At 41.3% G+C, this 15,644-nt stretch overlaps 2 protein-coding genes across 13 annotated transcripts in view; one reads left to right on the forward strand and one right to left on the reverse strand.

Moving 5' to 3' along the window:
* The window catches only part of NBEA (neurobeachin), a 714,827-nt gene that overhangs the window by 175,923 nt on the left and 523,260 nt on the right, over nt 1-15,644 (reverse strand). For 9 of the 12 annotated variants that reach the window (XM_075592121.1, XM_075592113.1, XM_075592110.1 and 6 more), the window contains one exon: nt 4,731-4,867. In XM_075592121.1, the coding sequence (XP_075448236.1) occupies nt 4,731-4,867 (137 nt within the window). Of the gene's footprint in view, nt 1-33; nt 574-4,730; nt 4,868-7,358; nt 7,454-10,085; nt 10,105-15,644 lie in introns of those variants that run through there. The other 3 variants (XM_075592118.1, XM_075592116.1, XM_075592119.1) reach the window with 3 other exon arrangements.
* On the forward strand, nt 321-2,903 carry MAB21L1 (mab-21 like 1). The gene has a single exon (XM_075592122.1). It carries the CDS (start codon nt 792-794, stop codon nt 1,869-1,871), a length of 1,080 nt encoding a protein of 359 aa, XP_075448237.1. The 5' UTR covers nt 321-791; the 3' UTR covers nt 1,872-2,903.

Genomic DNA, 15,644 nt, shown 5'->3' on the forward strand with positions numbered 1-15,644 from the left:
AATGACATTGAAATTGTGCCCACATGAACACACCTTCACCCTACACTAATGCCACTATCTCCCCATGCATGGCCATGCCATGTACACCCCACCAACACGGATAGGGGCTGCAGGGCACCAGGTGACAGCAGGTCATGCACTTGACAAAGTCAACCCCATAAAACCACGTCCTCCTTTTAGGGTCCCAGCGTGCTGTTTGCCGGCTCTCCCCTTCACTCTGTGCACATGCACCGAGGGTGGGGGGACATTGGGCTCGCAGCTGAGGGAGGAGACTAGCCGGGTGGCGATTGGCCGCCTGCCTGGCCCTCCCTTTATAATTCCCACACGAGAGCATCAGCGGGCTCTTCTACAAACCATCACAAGCCTCCATACACACTGTACAGTCTGCACTTGTACCACCACCCTCTGATTAACAAGCACAGGACCAGTGCACACAACACACTGAAATACCAGCACAACTTGTGTGGACTACTGCAGCACTGCCCCTGTCTTCCCTAAACTTTACTGTATCACTATTGCTGCTGGAGGAGGAGGAGGAGGAGTGGGTGGGACCTTCTCATCTACACAATCCGTCCATGCAGCTTTCAACTTCATGACATCTGCAGGGTTACAATAAGCGCATCATTGGGAGGCTTGGTGCTGTGTTTTTATTCTTTAAGAGAAGGGGGGAGGGAGGGGGGCAGGGGAAAGCCTCTTGCTTTTCTCCAAAGTTGGCTCCAGCTCCAGCAGCCGCCTTGGATCCCTCGGCTTACTGCGAGACTCCGGTGTACAACCCGGATCTCTGCCCCAACATGATCGCGGCCCAGGCCAAGCTGGTCTACCACCTCAACAAGTATTACAACGAGAAGTGCCAGGCCAGGAAGGCGGCCATCGCCAAGTCTATCCGGGAGGTGTGCAAGGTGGTGTCCGATGTGCTGAAGGAGGTGGAGGTGCAGGAGCCCCGCTTCATCAGCTCCCTCAACGAGATGGACAACCGCTTCGAGGGGCTGGAGGTCATCTCCCCCACCGAGTTTGAGGTGGTCCTATACCTCAACCAGATGGGGGTCTTTAACTTCGTGGATGACGGCTCCCTGCCGGGCTGTGCGGTGCTGAAGCTGAGCGATGGGAGGAAGAGGAGCATGTCACTGTGGGTGGAGTTTATCACGGCCTCTGGGTACCTCTCTGCCCGCAAGATCAGGTCCAGGTTCCAGACCCTAGTGGCCCAGGCGGTGGACAAGTGCAGCTACAGGGACGTGGTGAAGATTGTGGCTGACACCAGTGAGGTGAGGCTGAGGATCAGGGACAGGTACGTGGTGCAAATCACACCAGCCTTCAAATGCACTGGCATCTGGCCCCGCAGCGCTGCCCACTGGCCCTTACCGCACATCCCCTGGCCAGGCCCCAACAGGGTGGCCGAGGTCAAGGCCGAGGGCTTCAACCTGTTGTCCAAGGAGTGCCATACCCTGGCAGGGAAGCAGAGCTCCGCGGAAAGCGACGCCTGGGTGCTGCAGTTTGCAGAAGCCGAGAACAGGCTGCAGATGGGCGGCTGCAGGAAGAAATGCCTGTCCGTGCTCAAAACCTTACGGGATCGGCACCTGGAGCTGCCCGGCCAGCCCCTCAATAACTATAACATGAAGACTCTGGTGTCCTACGAGTGCGAGAAGCACCCGAGGGAGTCAGACTGGGACGAGTCGTGCTTGGGGGACCGGCTGAATGGCATCTTGCTGCAGCTCATCTCTTGCCTGCAGTGCAGGAGGTGCCCGCATTACTTCTTGCCCACCCTGGACCTCTTCCAGGGCAAGCCCCACTCCGCCTTGGAGAACGCGGCCAAGCAGACGTGGAGGCTGGCCCGGGAGATCCTCACCAACCCCAAGAGCCTGGAGAAGCTTTAAACACGGCACTCATGTGGACAACCGCTTCCACTCCAACCCTGACACTTACCCCCCCCCCCCCCATTACCAGGCACCAAGAAACTATTTCATGGAGTACAAACCTACATCTTGTGGGGGGGGGGTTTTGTAGCCCGAAAGAAATCCATAAAAAAAAAAAAAAAGATGATTAATTCTCCACAAGAAAAATCGAGCCGAGAAACATCTATTTGTTCTGTTTTGGTGGATACAAATGTTAGCTTCATTTTATCTCTTGCTTTTTTTCCTTTAATTATATTGACTCTCGATTCCTTGTACCTGGACAGGTGATGAAGACACAGCATTTATTATACTTCCTATTTAATGGAGTGCCGCCTCTTTTTAATTTTATTTCTATCCCGATAAACCTACAGCCATTCTGCACTTCGACTTCCGTGTTCACACGAGGATTCCAGCTTCACACCGGGGAACCGATTGGCTTTGCATAAGCAGCTCCCCAATATTTCGTTTTGGATTATAACGCGTCAGTGTTCCCGGTTATTAAACTCTCTGGATCTGTCCCCCCCCGAACAACACGCTCATGTACATATTTGTATGTATCCACATCTTGTGATCTCACGGTGTCTTTGAAATTGTGGATGTTGGTGTTTTCTGTGACTTGGTGAAAAAGAAGTCCCGATTTCCAGGACATTTTCTGCTATGAAAATACAATATAAAAACAAAAACAACAAAAAAAGGTAGCATTTCTCACGGTACTTTTGTTATTTGTCCTTGAAAGTGTCTGAACTTTGAAGTTTACATTTTGGAGTCTCAGAAAGCTCGTTCTATTCCTAACATTCCAGAAATATACTTGAAATGTTATTTAAAAGAGAAAAAAAAAAACAAACAAAAAAAGATTCAAAGGAAATTTGAATTTCGCTTATATGATGGCGCTTGGATATTCGAATTATATATTTGAAAATGCACTTGAGATACACTGGATAATTACCTTTGTGATTTAAATTTTAAAATGTTGCCGATTTAATTTAATGACACGCTAATAAATGACGTGAAAACAATAGCGTTATGTGTTTTCATTCTGAGCTAGGTATTTTCCGGGAAGACAATCACCAATATTAATATATTTTTATGTCTTCTCATTTCCAGATTTTTTTATTTTTTTTTAAATATACGTTTCCAATATCCGATTTTGAGTTTTCAATATTATTGTCAGGGCCAGTGCAAACTCCTGTTTAAAACGCACATTAGATCAACGCATTACAAAATTAAGGGAAATGTACACTACCATTTGGTCGCTAAAGACCATCAACAACTGTCAGTCTTTGAAGTGGTAATTAATAGCTTAACACTTTTACAACCCACAGAAAATAAATCTACTTCTGAAAGATGTCCCCTGTTTGGGTTGAAAGGCTTAAAGGAGGAGTGTTTAGAGGAGAAGACCTAAAAGAAATGGATTTAAAAAAACAAAAAAACGAATTAACCTGCTTATTTCTTTCCTTGGGTATTAGATCCCAATATAGGACAGATATATATATCCGGTTTAAATATATATTGCCATTAATAGATCACGTGCTTAGGAACAATTCTAAACAAAATAGTTTTTTTTTTTTAAACTCTGGCATAAAACTACCTGTGTAATAATAGCTCAAATATTTTACCTTCCTATTGAAAGGTGCAGGTACTTGGCAATATCAACGTGTATCTTCAGAATCAACACGTCTGAAAGAAGCACAATTTGCCATTTGTTTTATGTCAACAATCATTAATTGTTGGCTTATTCTCATTGCTACTACAAGTGTAAAACGTGGGGCATATTTCAATGTTATTTAACTTATTTCATATCTTGAAATTGTTTATTGCAAGATATCATCTATATAAAATTTAAGTGAAAAATATGTCAATCATAATGAAAAAGAACAGAACATCGTTTTTGTGACATCAGAAATTATTTCAGTATTTAAATTTAAAATCAACGGCTACATATATTTGCTTTTTTTTTTGTGGAAAATATTCAAATAGTTTTATTCGTTAATGGGAACGACTAGCGTGTTCTACAATAATGAAGAAAGATGTTGAACTACTGCAGATTGTCTTTGACCAATACGCCGTTAGAAAAATAAAACAAATAATACATATATCACCTTCATGAAAAACCTCATTTTACAAATCATGCAAGTAGTCTTTTTAACAAATGTAATCAATGTCAGATGGACACATGCAAAACTAAGGCGACTTAACCCAATATGTAGCAGCCAGGTACATGGGAAATTACTGCAGGCCGATAACCTTTTACTATAGAAACATCCATACCTCCCTATGATAAAATCAAAGAAAAGCAAACGACGGGTTTTAATACAGAACACCTTTACAAAATAATACATCTAAAATGTACGATAAAAAAATATGAGTAGGTAACATTAGCATGCTGTCAACTTGCTTGTATAAATATTTACTAAACGTGTTAGCTCTTTTAATAAGGTTTTTTTTTTAAATATGGCAACATTTGCCACGCTTAGTTAAGAAAAAAAAAGTGTGTGTGTGCCAAGATTAGATCAATGAAAATATATACAAAATTGCATCATATTAAATGATCACTGCAGAACATTGAGACAATCCTAATAAAGAAATCTATATGTTAGCAGCATATTAACCCCTGGATTTAGAAACGGTTGTTATTGTCTAAATAGCCCCAAACCTTGTAATATTAAAATCAACACATCCATAAATAATAAATGACATACGACAGTATTTATAATATTAGGAAACCAGCCCCCAAAACTGGGAATCATTCCTTGGTATAGGTCTAAAATGCAAACTGCTTTCAATCAATCAATGGCAAATGTGAGTCTGACAGCCCCACTCCTATTATACAAAAGTACTCACTTTCGGGTCGATCTTTTTGAAGGAAGAGTCTTCTTCATCCACCTCAAAATAGATTTCGGTGGTGGTGATGGAGAGGGTGCCCTTGGCAACCACGATGGGTGCTATAAGCTGACCTGGGGTACTGAGGACCACAGGACCTGGAAGGGAGAGAGAGATATTATTATAGTCCCCATGAGACTGGCCGCATTACCAACACCAGAATTTACAGGCTGCACTTCAGAGCTCAAGTCTCTATTGCAAAAACGGAATAAACAGCGGAATAAAGGTGTGATGCTACCAAGGAGTACAGGGTACCACAACGTTTTAACATGCACTTAACAGGAGCACAATTACTTCGATTGATAGAGGAATAATTTCACTCTATATTAAAATAAAAATATATATTTATTTTAAGAAGCCTCGTGCACCTTCCCAGGTGTATAATATTGTGTAAATACATTCAAAATAACATTTCCCCAATGTTAAAATGTATTTTTATTTGTTATGTTGGGACCAGTGCCATTCATTTGTAGACCAATTCACCTGCTTAGTATACTATACTTCTAAACACTATGCAGGACATATGGCTTGTCAGCATATTTGAGCCTCTGTCTTTGCCTATTTATTGGACTACATTTTCATCCCTATCAGGCCCACATTTGTATGTTGTACTGGATTGCCACTGCAATGTTAATTTGGGAAATAATTTAATGTGTGTATTTTTTCTGCAATCAGCACGTGTCGGTATTTCTACAGAGCCTTCCGTGCTGAATAATATATTCCACACGGAGATAGCAATTAAAGTTAGACCTGGTGTGAAAAACCCTGCAGTGTTGGGAATTTAATAAATTACTGAGATGTGAGGGCTAAAGAAAATGTCAACCATATTGGTCACCCAAATGTAACGGTTACCCCACTACTGTAGTGCACAGTCTCTTGGACTAAAGGAGCGATTGGCCAGAAAATTAAAATAATATCTGGTCCTAACAAGTCTAAGGGTATCTGGAGATAGAGAAATGTCATTTAAATTACAAGTATACATCTTTTACAAAACATTGTTTAAATATGATGAACAGCAATCTGGTCCTATAGAAAACAGGTCACCGTTGTAGTAGCTGTATTGGAACAAGGGAGGTGTAGACTCCGTGTTGTGCGATAGTTTCTAAGCAATTAACAGAGTTCTTCAGATAGGAGATTAGTGTACAGACCTGTTGTCCAAACCTCACAGGTTTCTTCTTCATATGCACATCAAGAAGTGCCTGTCAGTTCTCTTCAAGGAGAAACCTGGGATGTATGGAAAACTCTGAAAACTATGTTTATCTATGAAGAACTATCATGTTGGTATCAAACCCTAAAGCACATCTACACATACAGTACAATAAAATACAAACCAGTCTATTACATGGGGTGGTAGAATTGCCAAGCAAGACAAATAGCAACATGTTGACGTAACAGTGTAAGTGTGTGTGTGTGTGTGTGTATTTAAAGTAGTAAACATTTTTTATTATTGGGAATTTTACTTTACATTCAGCAAGAGATTCACAAGAAGAAAATACTGGTGAGAAGGATATGGAATGATTTTCCGGTGAGTGCTAGCACTGCAATGTAAAGAAATAAAAGAATACATTATTTCATATCATTGCATTTTCTGGATTCCTAGCGTCCCCAACACCATCATCTCCGAGGAGAGAGATGCCTGAATGGCAAATACATGACATTGCAACGGCCGTAAAGACACATGCAATGTTAACCGCTCAGCTCATCTAACTACTGTACTTCCAAACGGAACATGGGGGATCCGGATGCAAAGAGACCCAGGTCCGGGGGCGCCTCACCGAGCCCCGGGGGAAGCTCACACGGGGGATTTATAACAACGTCTGCACCATTTCCTTTTATTCAAGCTGCAAACAGTACGTGGTGGTGATCGGTGGGCCTGGCTGATCGCCTCTGCAAAATGGAAAGGAACAGTGAGCAGTGCCCTAAATAATCCCGCGCGTGTGCTTATTCTCAGCAGGCTGCCGGCTGGAGGAAGCCGCTCACAGCCGCGCAGTGCGGGAGGGCCGCTTCCAGCAGCGCGGCGGCGCGTGCCAGGCTGGGGCCGCGTTCCGAGCCGCGCAGCCCCCTGGTGCACAGCCCGCGGTGTCCTGCAGCAGAGCGCCCCCCTGGTACACACGCAGCCCCCTGGTGCACAGCCCGCGGTGTCCTGCAGCAGAGCGCCCCCCTGGTACACACGCAGCCCCCTGGTGCACAGCCCGCGGTGTCCTGCAGCAGAGCGCCCCCCTGGTACACACGCAGCCCCCCTGGTACACACGCGGCCCCCTGGTACACACGCATCCCCCCTGGTACACACGCATCCCCCCTGGTACACACGCATCCCCCCTGGTACACACGCGCCCCCCTGGTACACACGCGGCCCGCGGTGCAGCAGCCTCTGCCAGCGGAGGAGGGCGAGAGGAAACACAGGAGGGAGCGCCGGGGAATGATGTTGGGTTTCAGGCTGTCACAGGGTAACGCGGTCACTGGGTAACATCACACGGGCACAGGGCACATGTATCCCGCGGGTGGAGAGTTTGAAGGGAGATTTCCAATATCCCCCCTGTGTTTATCAGCGGTTACTGGAGGAAGCCCAGTAATGTCCCACTCACTCACATGTACTGTATTCCCTGCAACGGCGGGAGCCTGTAAAGCATTGTGTTGCATGGCTACTGTGGCAGCGAAGGAGTTAAATAAGTCACGCCATGGAGTTTAGGAGGGCGCCCCAGCACAGACACCACTAACTCCCTCCTGACCCCGCTCAGCTGATGCCGGTCACGTGCAGGCGCTGCTGCATCTCGGCATTTTCTCCATCCTCCTGCCCCAGCCCCAGAGCAGACAGCCAGGTGCAGCCGCACGGAGACCCCACCCCCCCCCCCCTACCTTTATAATCCTACTAGGTAATAGAACTGAAGTCTTGTCCTTTTTTCTTTAACCCTTTCAGGATTGGGGCGGGGAAGGGGGAACTTGCACATTATTATTATTATGTAACCTGGAGCCAGTAATTTAGAACTGAATGGGGGGTTGATCTAGGTCTATTATTAATACATTGCAACATCATCAGGCATAAAAAGGGCTTCAGTTAGGCTGTCCATGTAGTTAACCCCTACAGCGCCTGGGGGATGTAATTCCAATTGATCGGAGTTTAGCTTAGAATCTCTGTATCTCCGAGCAGGGCTATGTATTCTGGTTACAGTTACTAATCAAGGATAACATCTCATGAATGTCAAGTCTACTTCACAATACCCCAGTATGAGTATTCCCTTATCTCCCAGCATCACGGGGTGCAGTATTCTCTATGTATGCCCAAGGGAAATGGCATGATAGCATCTTCCATGGCCTCCCAGTGATACGGGAGGGGGGGGGGGGGAGGAGGGTGGTGGTGTGTGTGTGTGTGTGTGTATATAGCCAATAAAGAATATCACTTGTGAGCACATTCACATGTCTTAGACAGGTCTGCACCCCTGCCTTTCAACCATTATCACCTAGCATACAGTGCTCCCACTGCAACAAGGGATTCTGGGAAATGACATGCAAATGAGGACACAATGTGTCACCTTTTGCCTGGAATATCCATACACATGGAGCCCATTTAAGCAGATGCCTTTGTTGCCGTTTTCACCCACCATAACTTAAACTCTGTGTGTGTGTGTGTGTGTGTGTGTGTGTGTGTGTGTGTGTGTGTGTATGTATGTATTTACACACACACACACACACATATATATATATATCGATTTAAATATGAATCTTACTGCAGATTCAACAGATCCAAATAAGTATGGAGCAATGACACTCAAAACATTTCTAATGCATTCATAAATGAAAGTGTAATCAATTTAATATTTATTGTAAATTAGTCTGTGTTTGCCTTAAACCACATTTAGTATTTTTAATCTAGTTATATGAATGAGGTCGTGTGATTACAAGGAAATAAACTGTAACAACAGACATACAGTATCTGAAAGTTTATAATTTCACTGCTTTAGATTTGTAGTTTAAAAAAAAAATCTTTTTACTACGGTATATTTGACAAAGACATGTTAAAGTAATACCATGTAAAGTATTTACTTTAGTGTGGTGAGAGCCTTGTAGTTGTAATTTTACATGAAATGACAAGTCTCCCTACCATAGCATGTTTCAGGAGGAGGGAGGACTCCCTAACATAGCATGTTTCGGGAGGAGGGAGATCTTGTAGCCCAAAGGAGCAAACAAGCCCCTGAGAGAATGTGCAGTTAATCCACTCCAGCTATACAGAGAGGGGATTAGGTTATAATCCCCTTTGGGAGAAGCTCTGGATTTTTCAGATCCCATATTAAAATGTTTACATAAGGTATAATCAAAATACTGCAGATTTGCCATGTTGCCACTTAAATGATTTCCTCTTAACAAGCCTTTCTGAAACCAAAAGAATATGCTGCTTCTCTGAGGCAAAAAGCAGTTCTTTCCCCCTCTGGGATGTTGACAATTATTCTTCATAACATTGACTACTATATAAAGTAAAGTATTTTAACGGTATTAACAGAAATAAAGCTTCTTATTTTAAGCTGCTATGCTCTCGATCACCCTATTTTACACAGAAAGGCTGCATATAAATTTAATTTATATTTACATCAATAAAGCATATGATAGACATAAAACTGCAGAAAAATAAACTATTAGCTGCACACAGCTAATAAACCTGTCAGATAGCAAAATCTAAATACCAAACACTATAGGCATTAAATAAGATCAAAACAAATCTGTAGACAATGTGTCAAATAAACTGTCGCTTCAAAAGTATTAAGATATCGTGGTGTTTTTATTCTCCCGGGAATAGAATTCCGTTAATAACTCTAAAAGTAAATATTACATTGTGTTTAGGAATATTCCTTATTGCTTGTGAATAATGGTGTGAAAAGAATAAAATCATTTGATTGAAAAACGACATTTTAAAGAAACTGTCTAAACCGATTACAACCAAAAAAATAATGACTGGGCTCTATCTATCATACCCATGTACTGTAGATCAAGATTGAGGAAAACACACGTGCTGGAAATGAAACAATTAGGGGTATTATTTTTGCTTCTGCCACTTTAAAAGTCTGAACTGAAAAAATCACCACCCCAAAACGAAATTGGTTGCGATTGATCCAAACCTAAATGATAGGCTCACAATATTAAATATTTCGGTATCTGCCACCTCTCCCCAATATTCCACCAACAGATAAAGCGACAACAACTAAATATGCAGTTGGTCCTACACGCTTGTGTTTTTTATATAGCAGAACGGAATATAATATCCAGTAAAAGTCCCCAAGTACACACAACATTGATAACCAAATTGAAATCCAATCATCAACTCACAAGCAACTTAATGGGCAAAGAAAATCTGAGTCCAGTATAGTCTTGAAACGGATCTAGATCAGCTACAAATAATGAAATCAAAGCGAAGAATCCTCATTCAACAGAACCCAGAGCCCCGCACAGCCCCTATCAGCAGAGAGGAGGGGGTCCGATGTAAAAACCTGCAGTGGATTCTGGCAGAACAGGGGTTTCAAAAATACATCTATTGTGTCTGCCAATAAATCTTCTAACACACTGTGCAATAAAAGCAACAATATACTTTATACTGAATGTTCAAAATCTTTGATCATTTAAAAATGAACTTTAGAAATACATATTCAGTGCCCCTGCCATTTCTTTGCTGTTCCCTTTCTCTTTGGACAAGTCTTTATAAAATCTGAAGCACAGTGTAAACATGCAGGGGAGAAACTTGACTGAACAAGAAGGTCAATAATATGCTGATTTTTTTTTTTACTTGATAGAACTTCCGAGAGAGGGAGAGAGAGAGTGAGTGAGAGGGACAGATAGAGGGAGAGAGAGAGGGAGGGAGAGGGAGAGATAGGGAGAGAGGGAGAGGGAGAGATAGAGGGAGAGAGAGAGAGGGAGAGATAGAGAGGGAGATAGAGAGGGAGAGATAGAGAGGGGGAGATAGAGAGGGAGATAGAGAGGGAGAGATATAGAGGGAGAGGGAGAGATAGAGAGGGAGAGATAGAGAGGGAGAGATGGAGATGCTTGATGCTAATAGAGAGATCTTTAACCCTTTCACTGCAAGAGGGGCGGCAACATTTCAGAGCAGCGCTACAGGTCAGTGCTCAGTTATGTGTATGCCTGGAAATGAAAGTAACGGGGGAAGAGGGAAGGTTATGCTAGGCTAGGACATATAGTTTAGGAGAGGGTGAAACAGGACATATAGTTTAGGAGAGGGTGAAATAGTGAGTGCTGTAATGATAATTACAAAATGGCCAATATACTGCAAATAAGTGCAGACATGTCAAGGCACACCCAAAATATACAACAAAAACAACCGTGTACATGCACAAAATATCCGTATTTATAGGACAGCAAATAACACAATGATATAGAAACATAACAAAAGAAAATTAAACTGAAGCTGGGACCTTCTACTGGACAAACAGTTAGCCCAAGCTGTACCCCCCACACACAATAACCCCTCTCTGTTTTTTGTAATGTGTTGGTAAGTTTGTGCATATTCCCTGAACATGCATCCTGGTTATTTGTAGCATTTTGAACCCGATTTTACATGAATACAATAATATGTAGGAATTAGAATAAATAACCTTTACAAATCGTATCGAACCTGAAACCCAGTTTTTTATCATCTAAAATTGCGAAGCGCAATGAGTGACGTCATAATCTTTACGTGACCTCACAGTCATGCTGGGTGGTCTTTAAATACCTCCATGTTGCCAAATCCCGACAGTTACCTCAAAAGTGTTATTATAACACAGAACTAGAGGACACAATGTTAGCGAACATGAAGTGCATGTGAATCAATGTTTCTTAAAGATACAAATGCATAGTATGAAAATAGAGTTATTAAGTTGCAGTCCTGACCCTTTAAACGGGCTCTGTCTATTTTAGTGTTCAACTAAAATGTAGTCAGACTGCCCAATCCCTTGTGCCAATAAATATCTATCTATTTAAGATCATCTTCCATGCAGAAAGGTCAAGTCTAAGCAATATATGCCCCCTCCCATCCCCCTCTTATATCAAAGGCTTGGTACAGTAAATCCACTAGCAGCACTTGCCAATGAACTGTCCTTATACAAGCAGCTAATGACCTCCATGGTGCTAAATGACAACATGGCAACAAAGTCCTCCATTCCCCTCTGTTCTCAGCTACTTGTAATACTCTCATTTGCAGTTCCTTCTTTGCATTAAACATCTGTTTTGGGGCCTCTCCTAGCTCTACAAACTTGGGATCGGTGACATCATTACCTCATCTGGTTTCACACTAATTAATGAAGATGACATATTTAATGACGTTCTTTGAATGTCCTTCAAGAAAAACACTTGGAGTGTATTTACTGATCTCACTCTAAACCTGATATTTCTAACCCAGGCTGACTTGTGCAAGCTGTGTATGGCAGCAGGGACAAGACTTAAGGATCATTATGTTTCAAAGCAATAAAGGAAAGTAACAATGCCCGTGTTTTCATATGAATGGCCACACAGAATCCGAATAGCTGAAGTTTAAAGAGGGAGTAATGTTTTAATGGGGTGTTTCTGAACCCTATCCTTGGGACATCTCACTCGTACCATGTTTCAGGGATAATCAGCTAATCACACAATCACATGCAAGTGCAAGCATGAGCACTTTGGTCATTTAGTGATTATTGCTAAATCGTGGCCTGGCTGAGGTGTCCAGAGGAGAGGGTTGGAAACGGCCTGTGAGACATATACAGTACATACACTCTGGAGTCTTCACTGTATCCTTACAGTCGAAAGTTGTCTTTCTTTTAATCACCACAATGGTGTGCCATTTACTTAACTGTTCATACAAGAAATAAGCGGGACCGGCCCTTGCTGAGTTACTGTATGTCTTCCCACTTCTCTCATTAATGTCTGTCTGTCTGTATGAGTATATATAACCATGTTAAAAATGGTTTTTGAAGCAAAAAGTGGCACTGTGTGCTCATTTGCATGTCATTTCCCAGAATCCCTTGCTGCAGTGGAAGTGCTGTGTGCTGGGTGATAATGGGGAAAGGCAGGGTTGCAGACCTGCCTAAGACATGCAGATGAGCATACAGTTGTATTTACATTTGCATATATATATATATATATATATTTGCATAGCTCTTCACAGAAGTAATACACGTGACATAATAATATAACACATAATAGAATAAGCACTTGAGGCATAAAAGTAACATTAACAAAAAGGAGTCCCTGCCCCGAAGAGCTTACAATCTAAGTGGTAAGTAGGAAGAACATACGGATACAGTATGAAGGTGTTCTGTTAAGTGCATCTGCAAGGAGCCACGGTCGATGTAGGAGGTGTATAGTATCAGCCATGGAGATACTTATATGCTCTGTTAAAGAGGTGTGTTTTAAGATGGGTCTTAAAGGTGGAGAGAGAGGGTGCTAGTTGGATATTGTGGGGAAGAGCATTCCAGAGGTGTGGGGTAGTGAATGAGAAAGGTTTTTAGGTGGGTGAGGGCTTTAGATACTAAAGTGATAGACGGAAGACATCCTTGAGCATAACGCAAGGTTCGGGACATGTATAGCGAGAAATTAAAGGCAGAGATGTAAGAAGGGGCAGAGGAGTGTATAGCCTTATGAGACATCATTGGATGTTTCACTGGGGTTTTCCGTTTGCCTTCCTCTGGATCAAAATACATATAGGATAAGCACCTGTCTAAATTTTAGCATAGGACATGTGTCATTTTTCAATTTCATCTACTATAACTATGAAGCTGGATATGTTTTTATTTTTTGATGCGTAGTAGAGAGATAGTGAATAAGCTATGCTTTTAATGATGCATTAATAAAAAATAAGGAGTGTTTTAACTATTGAAGATGGAGTGTTGTGACTAATACTTCAATTCACTTATTTTACTTAACAAAATCTTTGGAAGATGTGTCCAAGTTACATGCCATGATAAATCATACCAATGCTTTCTTTTTTTGAATAATTTGCTGTCCGTTAATAAGAACTTGATGCTTTGTTGCGGCACAAGTCAAATTATGTTATTATGTTTTTAGAAAAGATCAGTTTTTCATTCACTGCATGCTGCTAAGCGTATTCGTGACTATATAACCCTGTAAGATGCTAGCTTGTGCATCTCTTCCGCTCCAGATATCACAGTGTGTTCTATGTCTAATGGTCTTGTTGGATACAATGTACCCAGAAGACTTCAAACAATAGATCAAGCAGGATTCTCTGCGCTGCCCATTTCATTTTTGTTATCCAGCAATGACCACATTCTGTTGAGTTTTTCTCAAAACAACAATTTACCAGCATTGAACAAATGTCTGCAAAAGGCCAACAGAAGAGATGCATCTAACCAAGGGTTATGATCAAAAGCAGATTTATTCAATGTTTATCGGTATTTCATAAAATGAAGGTCTGACTCAGAAAAAGGCGCAAATGTGTTTGTATGTGTATATATATTCATTTTTTTTTAATTGAAGTCTATCTTCTTCCTGTATACTGAAGATGTGCCTGAACATGATCAGACTTTCAGACTATATAATGCAAGTGATTTGGTACATGTACTTTTGATTATAGTCCTGTCATGAAGACACCAATGTTCATATCATCATAGGGAACAACATGTAGTTCATGTTTTGGGGCCATCAACTAATATTCTGTTTATATATAACCAAAGTATTCATGTGCGAGTGCTGTCCGTCGTTAGACCTCAGAAGGTCGAAGTTCTCTTAAGAGACAAACTAAAAACCATTGTACGAAAAGGAGTGGAACATGATTTCTGCTTTGAAGGAATAACATGCATCTGCCATCCGATTCTGCACCTGTAATAAGTACATTATCCTAGAGAAAAAAAATGATTCTGACATTCTGTAAAGTATGTTAATGTCAAATATATTTAATTGTTGTAAACTTAATACCAATTATATCCCATGAATTTAATAGTAATGGGCTTTGAACCTGATCATTGTTTTGTCTAAAAAAAAATAGTCATACAACACTTAGAGAAAGCCGATGTTGCGTTTACTATATCTAGAAATTCAGGAAGAAAACAGAAGTTGTTGTTTGTGTGTGAATTAAATGAGAATGTTTCACCTGGAAAGATTTCTGTGTGTTTTTGCCATATATTGCCAAGACTTGACCTTTATGAAGTTTAACATTAAAAAAAAAACCCCTCTGGAAATGTCCACCCTTACGTGTTCAGCAACACGAAGTGACATAAAAACTGAAGACAGATCAAAGCTATTTTTGCTACACAATGTTAGGCCTTAGACACAATTTGATCTGTTTAGTTTCTTTGTTGCACTAATTGAGACACCCTTGTGTATATTAAACATTTTAAATTCCTTTAAACACAGAAGACAGGACACACCGCTCACGTAATTATTATAGATAATTTTCTTTTTGTATTATTATTATTTGCATGTGTCATAATTTTGACACAAATGGGTGCTACCTATGTACGATAAGTTAATAGTTTTAACAATTGAATGAAGATTGTGACTTAGTCACAAGGTCATCCACAGAAGGTACATTTGTGGTGCACACCACACTAATAATGTTTAATTTTTAAGTGAATATATACAGTGAAAAACCTTGGTGATAAAGTGAAAAAATAAAATATATAATTAAAACTGACACGTGGTGCTGTCTGTTCTGATTCCTATTGCCTTGACTAATAACAATGGTTAATACTACTTCAAAACTGTAGGATATATATGCAAATATGCCTGTTGACAATATATCCTCCTGCTTGCTTGTATACATTCAATAAAGAATTATACCTACAGATGTTGATAATGAAGTCTAGTAACCAATAAAACACTTCTAGATGCCACTGTGAGTCACATAGCCAAAATACACAATTTATATGGCAACAAATAACTTTACAGCATCTGATTTACCCA

The sequence above is a fragment of the Ascaphus truei genome, chromosome 3 (genome assembly GCF_040206685.1).
Source record: "Ascaphus truei isolate aAscTru1 chromosome 3, aAscTru1.hap1, whole genome shotgun sequence".
In the NCBI taxonomy this organism is placed as follows: Eukaryota; Metazoa; Chordata; class Amphibia; order Anura; family Ascaphidae; genus Ascaphus; species Ascaphus truei.

What these genes read in the sequence shown, in the direction of transcription:
- MAB21L1 (XM_075592122.1), top strand. Translation starts at nt 792, where the DNA reads ATGATCGCGGCCCAGGCCAAGCTGGTCTACCACCTCAACAAGTATTAC.